The following is a 14169-nucleotide window of genomic DNA, read 5'->3' on the forward strand; positions in this document are numbered from 1 at the left end:
TAGGAAACTTTCTAAACAAATTAATTAAGTTACTGGGCTCGTGTTTTATTTTCAGTTTTGTAAAACTTTGCTTTTGTGTTGTTGTATCATAAGTTTAATAAGGTTTTCTGGTTATGAAGATAGTTTATTTTTGATAACTTTAGTATTGTTAAAATAAACACTTTTTAAGTAATTTATTTTATAGATAAGTTTTAGTTTAGCGTATATTTAATTAAATTTTTATAGTTTTTGAAGCGATAGTATAAATAATACAGAACATTTATGTTGTAGCACAAAACATTTTTAATGAAAACACTTTTTTAAACTTTTAAATTCCAGAAATTTTTTGACAATAGAATAAGTACAAAAAAAGTTAAAACATTAGTGCAACTCACATGAAGATGGTTAAACGTGAGTAAATTTAAACACAGATGAGTGATAAAGTTTCTGGGAGGTTAGTTTCTTGCAACTGACTGTTTCAAATTTGTTTTTACTTTTATTTGGTTAGCACTAGGCTGAATTGTACGACTAACCATCAGTAGTTCCAGCGAAATAATATGACCTTAGTTTGGTCCTACTCAAAGACATAATTACGAGGAAACGCAGTACCAGATGATCCGTTCCACAAAAAAAAATGTTTTGGAGTTAATTTTTAATAGATACAACGTTTTTTTTGATTATTTCTACCTAATAAAGTTGGGTAAGAACAAAATCAGTTTGGTACTCTATCATTAGAACAGCTGGTGATAGTCGTGTAGTGCAGTAGAATACTAACAGTTTAATGATTGTTAGCATTTAATCTATACTGACGATGATAACCAACAGTTTTTAACTCGTTATCATTTAAAACTCGATTATTTTAAACTTTTCCTATTGATCTTCCTAAACTGAATCATTAAAAAACATTTTCGTTGTAAGCATAACAACTTAATCAGCAAAATACCAGAAACTTGATTTGAAAATATTACAACTGTTTAATAATTAACTTAAATCAGTTCTTATCAAAGTGTTGTGAAGCTCTGTAAATTTTGTAATATTTTTGTTATACATATATCATATGAAATTATAAGTAACTTAATTACATATCGGAACGATTTTTACTTATTTTTTGTTAATTTAAAAACTTAATAAATGTTTTACTAAATAATCCTTTATTCAAAATTAGCTTATTTTTTCTTATCTTATTTTTATTATTTTATATTGAATTAAATTTATTGCATTGAATTGAAAATAGTTCATTCATATTCAAAGCATAAGTAATATGTGCTAATAGACTTATAAAAATAAAATGATATCGTTTTTATTTTTATTAATTATAAATTAATGAAGTAATTTTGGTGTAAATATAAAACTTTATAAACAGCACATGCTATAGTATGGTAACTTTGGTGTTTTTAAAGTTAAACTCAAGAAAACATTGTATAAGTTTCGCCCGGTTCCATGTCAATTCAAATTCGGACAGTTCAAATTCCGACAACTCAAATTCTTAAAAAAAAATTAGAAAGACTATATCTCAAAAAATAATTGAAATTTGAGAATAAAAAAGCTTATGTAGACCTTATTAATATCTACACGCCACTTTTTTGTTTTTGCAAAATCTTAAATACTTTTTACGATATTTTAAAACTACTAAAAATAACTATGTTTTTTACTTTATTTAAACCATATATCAAAAAATATTCAATGTTTTCAAAAAGAAAAAATGGCTTGAATATATTACTAGGACCTACATATGTATTTTTTATATTTGAAAAATGTAAATTACTTTTTTATTTGTGGTTCATTACCCTTTCAATTTTTTTAAGAATTTGAATTGTCAGAATTTGATTTGTCCGAGTTTGAATAGTCGTGCACCCGTTTCGCCCCTTCTACTTATATATAGTTTTTAAATTTATATATACACACTAGAAAAAATATAACTTTTTACAGGGGCGTGTCTAGACTTTTAAAAGTGGGGTAGCACAATTTTTTTGTTTAATAATACAGTAACTTTTGTAGTAGCTTTAAATAATACACTTTAAAAAGTACATAACTGTCTAATACATAACTGTCTAAAAATTTTTCAGCTACATAAGATCTTTAAATTTTAGAATTTAAAAATACCAGTAAAACATTTTTAAAAATCCTTATAAGCAATCCAGTTTTCTTCAGTTTTTAGTACTTAATTATATAAATTTAAGTCTTGTTATTAAAAAGGAATTTAAAAGAAAACAATATAGATTAAAAAAAAAGGAAAATACTAAGCAAAACAAAATAAAAATTCAATACTAAATTTGATTGCTGACTTTTTAACCTAGATAAAATAGATAGAGCAGATAAGACTAAATTACTAAACAAGAATAGCGAAGAGCAAAACATATGTTTACATTATCAATTTTTTCTTTTTTAAATTAAAGCTAATCAAATTAAAATCAAAGTAAATTATGCCGTGCACGTGAAAAGTTTAAGATATATTTCTAATATACCTTTTCCCTTCAGTATTGTATAAAAATTACTAAAACTTTATTAAAATGCACAAATTCTTAAAATAATAAGAAAACGAAAAGCAGCATATATTCAAACTCAACTTACTGCACAAATTTCTTTAACACAATACTTATAACATCTGTAAATTCAAAAGTTTTGTAAGACATGTCAAATAAAGTAAAGTTTTTCTGATGATTGTAGTTTATTGTATAATTAATTAATATGTACTATATACCAGTGGGGTAGCGTAATATTTTGGTCAGGGGTGCGCAAATTTTTTTCTTAAAAAATCCCCTAAGTTAAAACTTTTGTAATTAGCTATAAAAAGATCATTTTATAATCAATACAATTGAAATAAGTTCATAAAGTAAAATAAGTTCGAAGTAACTGTTTTAAAAACTACTTATATATTACACAAATAAAAAAAAATATAAATATCATTAGAACTACTTATACTTGCATAAATGAAAAATTACTAGATAAAAATTGTTTTTACTACTTACAGTAAACTTTATACCTTTAAAAATAAATATATTTAATAATACGAAAATATCTGTTTTATATATGAAAAAAAAATCAATCTCTTTAATATACAATACAACAGTGATAACAACACCTCATTGCACATAATTTAAATAAAGTTACACAGAAGTTAAAATAGACCAACTTTATAACTGTTATTAAAATTTTTTAAAACTTTTCCAAATAGTTAAAAGTATATTTTTTGAATCTAGTTCATCTGATTGTATTTGTTTAAAATAAAAATCGCAAACAAAGTTCATTTCTCATAGGCTGACACGCTTTTTCTTGTATGTTTACAAAAATAAAGATCAGAAAACTAGCAGTAGTCTAAACATTTATTGTAGCATAAAAAAAACTTGTAAAATTGTTTAACTTTCTATAAGGGTGACGTATTTTTGTAAACTTTTTGCAGAAAAATCTGTCATAAGGTTATAATACTGCGGTGCACTAATTAGTTGCGTTCTTTTTGAGTCTAAATTCTTATGAAGTTAATGAAGTTATAAAAATTTTCCTTATGGAGTTTTTCATCAACATCGATGCGCACTTTCGCTTGCGCACCGAATCAGTATATTGGGTAAATTCCCTAACTTGTCACTAGTTGGTATTCAAAATTTCGTTTAACGTTTTGAATACTAGACAAACATAGTTGAAAAAAAGAAAATTAAGCAGAAAAAATAAACAATGAAGGACATAAATATTACATTCTTTTTTTTACTTCTTTTCTTTTTTGGGTGGCACGCATGCGCCAGTGTCCCTCCCCACGCTACGCCCCTGCTATATACTAATAAACAAAACATATTAAAATATTTTAATTATTTCTAAGAAAGGTCTGTTTTAAAGAAGGAGCAACTGTTAGAAAAATATTTTTTTCTATTTAATATTTTGTGACTGTTCTTTTAAGAAATTGCGTTGTTTTTACGTTGCGAGACATACATTATCTTTTAAAGTAATAATATTCATTAATGTTTATGCATAAATTTGTATTCTATTTTCGTTCTTTTTTTTTAGTTGTTAAATTTGAAAAATTGAAATTTTGTTAAGTGTAGAACAAACAGAAACAACTATTTTGTTACAATTTTTTTAAACTTTAAATATCGATTTTTTTTTAAGTTTATTAACTTGTACTTTAGCTAATAATGAAATCTTTATTTTCAGGGAACGCTTATCAAATTCGGACTACACTAATACAAAAGAAAGCAAAAGTAATCACGTTGAAAGTAATTAGTGTACTATTTTTTGTAGTTTTGGTAAGCTTCAAAACTTTTCTGGTTTTAACTTAGTATTGAGTATGTTTTTGCATATGCTTTTAAGTATTATGCTAAAAACAGGGGTTAGTAAATTACTATTGAAAGACAAATCTGACCTGTCTCGTGAATTATCTTTTACTTAAAAGTGAATTAGCGAAACAGTATCTTTAAATTAGTGTAAAATATCTTTAAATTTAATTTATAAACATTCTGTTAATTTAATTCCAAGTAACATTAGAGGCAATTTAATTGAATATATTCAATTTTTTTGTTGAAGAATTTTTTCTTAATTAAGAGTAATACTACGGCATACGAAAAACTGTTTAAGTTGAATCTGAGTTTTCACTTATAAACGGATGCTGACCAATTACTTGAGTACTATTTTAGAAAATAAACTTTAGGATTTTGAGTTTTTAGAGCATAACTAATTGTAAAAAATAAAAATTTATAGTTTTATATATTTATTTTTTGTATAGTGTTTCGTAGTATTATCTGTGTTGAAATTAAACATCGTGAATAAGTGATGCGATAATCAAAAATACGCCTATATAAAAAAGTACCATTTCATACTAATATTATATTTAACTTTTGCTTCAATTACTACACTAGTCAATACTCAGTTGTACTTTTTGTAGAATAAATTTACAACTTTTTTTCACAGTATAATCACACGTCTCCAAAAGTTTAAAACAATTTTATACAAAAGGTATTTAAATGATGACGATTTTTAGCTTTATGTACAGCTTAAAAAACTTTATTACATTTAGTTTTAAAAAAATGGTTAATTGATTTAACAACTAAAACAGATTGTCAGTTACCATTTCAACCATTTACAATTCATGTAGTAAGTAAAGCAGGAGACCTGAGAAAAATTTGTAATTCATATAAAAGTTTTTTCAAAAGTCTAGATCCAAGTTTAATTAAACTTTTTCAGTTTAGTGAAAAAAATAACTCTTCCACACTTCGAGTTAGTTTAAAATAATTATAGCTTAAGTCTACAACTTAAGGATATTAGATTTAAGTAGTTTTTGTAAATGCTTGTTTAACATTTTACTGTTGATTAAATTTTATACCCAACAGCAACTATAAAACGTAAACCTATCTTAAAATTTTATTAATAGAGACTTTATAAAACATGTCTTCAAAAAACAAAAGTTTTAAAATATTTGTGAAATAATTTTTTTTAAAACTTTTATTAGAAATCTAGCAACATAAAAGCTCGTATACCTTCTATTGCTATTGTTGTTTTTTGTTACGATGATCCAGTCGAGTATGAATTGTTTGAAAACCAAGAAGGTTTAGAAGATAAAGCGAGTTATGAAACTTATAACAAATTTGCAATTAATGAGAGCTATCAAAAATCTCGAGTTCTTGAAAAGGGTAATGTTTCTACTTACAAAAAGTTAAAAAACTGTTTAGGTAGTTTTCCATGGTCTTTTCATCACAAAGTTAGCATTAGTGGTTCAATGAAGATCTGCGAAGGAAATGATCAAGACTACTTTTATTATCGACCACTTGACTTTGATTATAACAAGTCATATTCTGATTGGGAATCTTTGCCACTTTTAGGAGTTCGTAAAACTCATGACGGTAACCCTATTTTAAGAACAACCGTTTTCGTCACCTCAAAAAAGTGGCGAGAACAAATAAGTTTTTATTCTCGCTTGTGTTATTCCCCAACAAAACTAATTCGCGATGATTTTTGCCTGATCGAGCTAGAGCACACATTCAGCAAAGGAGTTAAAATGCAACTCGGCTTAAAACGTTTACCGGAAGGTCTGCGCCCTAAGCAGCTTTTATCAACATTTTTAGAGTTTGAAGTCAGAAAATACGATACCGTTGCTTTGACTCCACATGAGCTTGAACCTATGAGCGATATAAGAATGCGAACACGCGATCATGACGGGAGCACTATAATTCTTATTGTACCAAATAAAAAAGTTAAAAAAGAAATCGAAGTTAACCGGTCGTCGTTTAAAAAAAAAATCAAAAATATTGCTCAGAGTGGAGGTCAAAGTCTTAGTCCTTTTAAAATTAATACAAGCAGTACTTTAAAAAAAACCTTTGAAGCTTCTATAGATTTTAGCAACACGGCAACAAAAATTCCACTGAAAAGCCAATCATTCGAAACTAAGCTAGATGTGTCTAAAAGTTCAGAAATATCTAAAAAGAATCGTAAAATAAATAAAAAAGTCTTTGAAAAAACAAAGTCTGTAGACCTTCTTGAATCCGAAGTTTCATTAACTTCAAGTTCTAGGACTTTGTCAGTAATAAGTAAAAAGCTTGAAAAAATTCAAAACATACCAGAAAAAACAATACATGTAAAAGATTATGACAAAAACGAAAATAATATTTCTATTCGTGATAGAATAGCTAAGTTTGAAATTCCAGTAAATAACTCATCAAAAAATTCATTAACAAACTCAAGCTTCAACAATAAAAAAAGCATAGAAACATTTAATATAACAAATGAAAACTTCACCTATCCTAAACTTCCGAAACGAATGCCGCTCATTACCAACTGTTCTTACAAAAATTTTGAAAAAAACAAAAATAACAATCATTTGCAAAAACGGTCTGTTTCTGCAGTACCTTACAAGTTTTATTTTAATGAAAAATCTCAACAAAGTAGAGTTAAAAATACGGTGGATTCAAATTTTAAAGATAGTTTTTATGTTTGACTTTAGTTGATAGAATAAGGAAAGTTTAAAACAGCCTTTCTAAACACTATTTGATGTTTATAAACACGTTAATTTTGTTGATCTACGTTTTTTTTGTAAACTGTAAAAAAATACTATAAAAATCGTTATTTATACTACAAAACTTATGTTTATCTAGATGTTTAAAGCTGAATTAATAAAAAAAAGAATTATTTATCTAAAGCTCTTAAAATTTGTAATTTTACATTCGTTATTGATTTAAATGTCAAGAAAAGTTAAACTTAGAACTAAATTTTTCTTATACTTTGTCCTGGACAAGCAGTTAAAAGGTATCTGTGGTGTGCGACTCGATAACCATAAGGTCCTTCGTGCACCAGGTCATAGGATTAAATAATTTGAGCGTTTTTTTATCGTTCAATAAACTATAAATTGTAGAGTAATAGTATTTTTTAAATCGACAATTTAAAAACTTTCAAATACGAAATAAAATGTTAAAAACTATTTTTACAAAATTTGTAAAAATTAAATTCGATAAGCAGCTTTTAATATCTTTTTTTAGTTTTTTTATATTTTCAGGTAGAAGTCTGCAGATATTAAAAAGAATAATTGCAGAACTTTTGTAATAACATCATTAAAACTGTTAAAATATTTATGAAACTAAAATAATGATTGATACCTTTTTGATTGTTTTTATTCTTATTTTTTTATTAAGTTATGTTTAATAAACTGTTAGTGTAAGCTTATATAGTTGTCATAAAGTAAAGTTGTTATTTTTATGTACCGTTATTCTTTTAATAAAAAAAAATATTTTTTAATGGTTTAATGACATATGACAAAATAAGTCAGTACGAACTGAGAAAACGTTTTGAAATTTTACAATTACGATTGTTTAATAATAGTTAATAGTTAAATTTTAAAGAGTGAAACTGTAAATGAACAAATAAAAGTAGCTGTATATTATATTAGATTACAAACATTTTATTCAAATTTATTTAAAGGTGAAAAACAAATAAAAACACAAAACAAATAAATATATTATTTATTTATCGTCGTATAGTTTTTTTTAATCTAGAACTATAAATTAAATTACTTTTTTTTTTTAATAGTTTTACTTAAAAAATGTCAAAAATTGACCTATATTTATAAAAATTGTTGTGCACTATTGCTTTATAGATTTTTGTAATAGCCATTGAACGAAACAGATAAACACAAAGAACTTTAAAACATTACTATTTAAAAAAAATAATTGGATTTTTTTGTTAAACGGTACTTTTTAAATAGTTTAAGCTGTTTTCTCTAAGATTAACCTCTGGTTTTTAAGTTATAACGTGCGTATTCTACATCTAATTGTTTTTAAAAATATTGTTATAAGAAATATCTTTAAAATTTCACTTTGAATTTGAAGTCTATACAGTGAATAACTACGTCTGTGGACATGTCGGCAATACCTATAGTTTTATGTGTTTTTGGCTTAGTTCAAACGTGCATTAATATGCGTAAAAAATGCTATAAAATAAAAGTACAACTTAACTATTTAACATTGTAAATACATCATATATTTTAACTATGTTTGAAAATTTACTGTTAAATATGTTTTTTGTTCTAAACTTGATAAGTTTATTTTGTAGCTGCTTCCAGTTTGTGTGAATTTAAATAGTTCCTAATTAAAAGAACTTTTCTACTAGTAATGAGTTATAAAAATGTTTTATTAGGGTACGTAAGCTTATAACTGTGCAACGTCGTGCATGTAAAAAAAAATGCTGGTAAATTTTATTTAAAATGAAAGTAGTTATAAATGCTAGGCTTATTGAATATTTTGAGAAAAAAATCATTTTTTTTACATAAGTTTTACCATATAATAATTGTTTAATGTAGTTGTACTATTCTTAATTAGTTCATAATAAAAGTTTTAAGTAAGGAAAGTTTTTGAGATTAATAAAGTTTCTGCACACCCTAACAGGAATACTACGTGTCGCCTCTGGTATAAGCATAAACTTCTATAAATATAGATTAGTTAAAAACGTTTTTTATAAGAAATGTTTTTAAACCGGCCTTTAAAAGCAAGCTAGGTCTCGTTTCTGTCAGTTTACTATTTTAGAAAATTAAAACATCAAAATGTACCTTAGGGACGACGCAAGTTCAAAAAAGTTATGAGGCTAAAAAAAAAACATCATGTACGACGCGTTATGACGTCAAACTAACTTTACACAGTAGTTTCTGAAATGGGGTTCCCTGGAACCCTAGGGTTCCGCGACGCCTTTCGAAATTTAAAAAAGAACATTGATGTAATTAAATATTTTATGTAAAATTAAAATTAGGGGTTCCGCGGAAAAGTTGAACTTTGGCAAAGGGTTCCGCCACTAGAAAAAGGTTCAGAAGCACTGGTTTAAACTACCTCAAATGTTATTATATTTTATGTTTAAGCATGCAGTTAATTAAGTTTGGAATTTATACTTTTCAGAAAATTTTTAACGTTTTATTAGCTAATTTTATTATTTTATCAGATAAAATGCTGGAAATCTTAGTGATAATTGTAAACTAAAAGAAATGTTAAATAAAAATGTTCAACATATTTTATAACATAATTTTTATTGAACGAAAAAAAAAAGCGCTCGAAATAATTTGTTCTAGAATCTGGAAAAAAAAACTTTCGTTTATCGAGTCGTACACCACTTGGATACAGTTTAACATCTTGTCCAAGACATATAAAAGTATATAATAACAATTAACTTATAATATTCTTAAAAATCTGAAAATGTTTCGACAAAACTATGTTTTAAAAAGATACAGTTGCTTTATGTTTATCAAAAACTATTTTGTAAAAAAAATATGAAAAATAATTATTCTACTTTTAGGTTTTATTTCTAGCTAATTTTGTTACATATAAGAATAAAAAATTGAACTATAAGAATATAAAGTTTACCTGAAAAAGAAATTAAATACTTTTTTGTAATTACTTTATTAAAAGTGGTATACATAAATATAATTAAACCTTTTAACATGTTTGAAAAAATTGAAAATATTTTCGATTTCTTATAACAACATAAATTACATTACTAGTAACTAAATCCAAAGTTTTTCATATAATACTTTTGTATAAAAATCAAATTATATAAAAATTTTAAAAGTATTAAAAAAAATTAGGCTAAACATTTCTTTGTCAAGTTTAAAATATTTATTTACTTTTATAAACTAAAGTGGTATATAAGTAAGTTTTTATAACTTTTTTCTCTAACTATTAAGTTTGGTTTTAAAAACATTTATTTCTTTTAACATTTATTGAAAGTTTGCTATTATTTGTAACTTTTTATGATTAGTAAAAGTTTTACGTTATTATTACAAAAAGCTTAAAAACTCTTTACGAGTTGAACAAAGTTTTAAATACTTCACTATTTATAAAGTTTTACTCTAGTCTACAATCTATTAGAAGAGATCAATATTCTAAAGGTTTTACCTAACTTTTATTTTGAACTTTTTTTAGATTTTTTTTAAATTAAACAAAAATAATTAACAGCTTCTCATTTATTAAAAAACGGTGCTTTATTCAAGATGCAAAATTTTCATAATAACCTAAACAAGCAGTATAAATAAAAAACTTATTGGTAGAAAAACAGTTCTAAAAAAAGTATGTTAAAATTTTTACTTTATTTATCAAACAGTCTTACAATGTTTTTTTTTTATGAAGTTATTTTTCTTTATTATAAGAATTTTTAAACTATCTTTTATAGTTTTATTTATAATTTTAGTTGAAATATATTCTGATCTACCATGAAATACTTTATTATTTTAGTAATGGTTACCTTACTTCAACTTAAAATAACAGAATTCAAGATGTACAATATAAAAAACAAAAGTAATTTTTTTTACAGTTTTTTATTTAAATGCTGTATGCTGTTGTAGCGAAATGGTGGGTAAAAATATTGTTTAAAACTTTTTTGAATTAAAAAGTTTATGTATTATTCAAACAAACTTTTTAATTCAAAAAATTATTCAAACAAACATATTTAGTCACTAAAAAATGACCTATACTTATGAGTCAAATAGTTTCTCTTGGAAGCTTTTTTTATTATTATTACATTTCAAAACTTTGCAACTCTCGAACAAAAAATTAATGTCCCATCAATAACAAATGGTTAGTTGAAAATTTCATATATAAAGCCGCTATCAGATCAGAAAACGAAACTATCACTACTTAATCTCAGCGGGTGGCGCTTTCAAAAAATATGGTATGTACAACCATATCAGTGATTTTAAAAACTACAAAGAAAACGGCACAGAAATATCGAAACATATCTGGAAACTTAAAAATAACAACATTGACTATAGAATAAACTGGGAAATAATCCACCATATTGGCAAAGCCAAAAACCCAGAAAGTATTTGCAGTACTTGCATACTAGAAAAAGTCGTAATTGCCAAAGCCGACAAAAGTAATAACTTTAATAAACGGTACGAACTCTTCTATTCCTGCCCGTATTTCAAAAACCTTAACTTAACCCTTAAGTTTTCCGTAATATTATTTCTATAAATGTCCTTAAAAAGTTTTTGTGTAGCTTCTTATTCCAGCGAACTAGTTTTTATAAAAAGCATTCAAGCAAGAATTCAAAATTTCATAGGTTTTACAAGCATATATTTCTTTAAATTTTTGATAGCTATGTCACGATTCAAAATAGCCACATTAGAATGTATTTAAACTTAAAGCTCTTTTACTACTAATAACTACAATTTAACTTGCAATGTTTATTTCAAAAACTTACAAGAAGAAAAAAAGAATCTTTTATTTAGGTTCTTGTTATTTTTATTAATTTATTATTTCTATTTAGGTTTTGATTATTATTTTAGTTCTTTTCAACTATTATTTACTAAGCAGAAACTTAAGTAAAGTTTGAAATTTACCACACATTCAAACCTTAAGATTAAAATTTAATTGCATTTTTTTAAAATTAAATATCTGTTTTTGTTAACTGTTTAAATACTATTTACCATGATTGTTAAATATATCTTTCTAGATTTTATATAAATACTGACGAGGTCTTTGTCCGAAACTTAGAAAATTATTTAGTTTTTTAAATTCTTATCATAAAAAATACCAATACAATTTTACAGATATTAAAAAAATTTAACAACTTTTTTATTTTAAAACAAAACAAATAACAAAAACAATTTAAACAATAAAAAATTAAAATTTATAACTTTTTAAAATCTTTGATAGTTTGCTCAGATTAGAATAATCTTTGTAACATTTAAGCAATTCGGAAAGTGTAGCTATGCAGATTTTCAAAAACTTATTATAGATTAATAGATTTAAAGCTTATTCGCTCATTTTTCATATAGGTAAATCGACCATAAAAAAATACTTAAAAGTTTATTGTAAAAAAATGAACGAAAATGCCTAAAAAAAGTTTAGTCAAAGGACCTAATCTACAAGAAAACCTCTCGGTCGTCGAGTCGTGCACCACATGCTTAAATAAAATTTTAGTAAGCTAAATTTGTGCCTAAACTTTAAAAACATATAAAATAAGACTTGATTTTTTTTGAAAGTGGTACCAACCGGTGTTCCCTTAATGTTATTGTTATTGTATCAAACTGATCACTGAATACTGAATAAAAGTTTTTTTTTTGTTGAAGTTAAATTGTCAAAATCGAGTAACTCTTTGTTATAACTTTTTTTTTAATATTAAAGTTTATTTGTAATTTGCTGAATAAAGGGCATTTTTTTGTTTGACTTTACTTAAAGTATCTTTGTCATTTTAAGTTTTTATGAGTCTTCAATTAATTATTAAGGGTAGTTTTTTTAATACTTGTTTTGTTTGATTAGAACTATTGTTGAGTAAAATATTGGGGAGGCTGGTTTGTCAAAGTTATCTCAACAAAAAACAAAAGCACTACATAAAATATTAAAACATTTCAAAGAAGACGATTATAGAATTACTTGAGAATACAGGACAATTCAAACATATTTTTACATGTAACTTTTAGCGTTTTAGATACCCTTTAATAAACCAGTTTTTCAATTTTTTGGTCGACAATAGTCCTAATTAACCAAAACAAATGTCAAAAAAATAGCCTAGACAATTAATCCAAAACTCATTAATAAAGAAGTTTCTTATAATGTCTGAACAGCTTTATGAAGATTAATAATGGCCTATCGATCTTAGAAAATAAGTCAGGTACATTTAAAAACGGCTTTCAAAGGGACTCAAATAGGTGCTCCCTAGATTTAAACTCAAATAACTAGAGTTTAACTTTGTACTATTTCTGACATAGAGTTATACAAGGAGTAACAGTCATTAGGTAGTTTCTGGCTAAATTTAATAAACACCTTGGCGGACCAAAATTTTAGATTATACATTGAGTGCGCTAATCAAGCAGCATATCACGATCTAGTATGAATTAACTTTTGCTACTTTACGTATGGTCAAACTCTTAAAAAAAAATATTATAAAAATTTCATATTTTGGAGGTTGGAAATAAACTTACTTTTTTTTAATAACATTATAACAATATTCTCGTCACTCACAAGCTTTTACAGATAAAGTTAGGCATTAAAAACATATAAACTACAAAATAAATCTACTAACGAATTAAAAAAAAAAGCAATTTAAATTAAATAAGAATTTTCTTGTAGAAATTATAATTGTAGTACGAGAGAAATGTAGTAAGAGAAAAAATAACACAAAACTCTTAAAACTGTCTTAATAGCTTCTTATAAACCAATTAAACGTAATTTATTAACTAAAAGTTCATTATATTTTATTACTTTTAAAAACTTTGTATTATTTGGTGTTTTTAGTGTTTTAAATAAGACTAAAGAATAGTTTCAACTATTCATTATTTTTAAAAATTTATGCTAGAAAAAGTAAACGAATTGTATATACTTAAAAAAACTCTTACTGTGTGTACTAAAAATATATAAGTTACAAAGCGATTTCGTAACAAAGTTGATAGTTGACTTAAAAAAGTCGCATAGAGCGAAAAAAACTAATACATGTGATTTTTGTTAAAGTATGTTACTAGCAATTTAAATTTTTCCCTAAGGCTAAAAAAATAACTTAAATTGTTTAAAAGTAAACTTAAGTGATAGCAATAATGAAAAGTTTGTTCGAAAATGAATGAAGATTATTATTTGGAACAAATATATAATACATTCAATAAATAGTTATATTCTTTGTTTTTGAACAGTAGAAGTTTATCGGTAGAATAAATCTTGCTAGAAACTTAATATTTCAATAGCTGATATAGATTTTTCATGGTTCAGCAATTTTATCCGCCCACTATATGTCTAAAGATTTTGA

At 24.9% G+C, this 14169-nt stretch overlaps 1 protein-coding gene across 1 annotated transcript; it reads left to right on the forward strand.

The window, feature by feature from the left end:
• Positions 1-317: 317 nt before the first annotated feature.
• LOC145834619 (uncharacterized) lies at positions 318-7310 on the forward strand. The gene is made up of 4 exons (XM_082942093.1): positions 318-433; positions 4123-4184; positions 5021-5181; positions 5414-7310. The coding sequence occupies exons 1-4, from the start codon at positions 411-413 to the stop codon at positions 6893-6895; spliced, it is 1728 nt and encodes a 575-aa protein (XP_082798219.1). The 5' UTR covers positions 318-410; the 3' UTR covers positions 6896-7310.
• The last annotated feature ends 6859 nt before the right edge of the window (positions 7311-14169 follow it).

This window comes from Thalia democratica, chromosome 4 (assembly GCF_965202585.1).
Source record: "Thalia democratica chromosome 4, ktThaDemo2.hap1.1, whole genome shotgun sequence".
NCBI lineage: Eukaryota > Metazoa > Chordata > Thaliacea > Salpida > Salpidae > Thalia > Thalia democratica.

Bases quoted from the DNA above. Each gene is read 5' to 3' on its own strand.
- LOC145834619 (XM_082942093.1), top strand. From the start codon at position 411: ATGAGTGATAAAGTTTCTGGGAG. The intron at 4,185-5,020 runs GTAATTAGTGTA...CAACTAAAACAG, and splicing joins CAAAAGTAATCACGTTGAAA to ATTGTCAGTTACCATTTCAA. The intron at 5,182-5,413 runs GTTAGTTTAAAA...AACTTTTATTAG, and splicing joins ATAACTCTTCCACACTTCGA to AAATCTAGCAACATAAAAGC.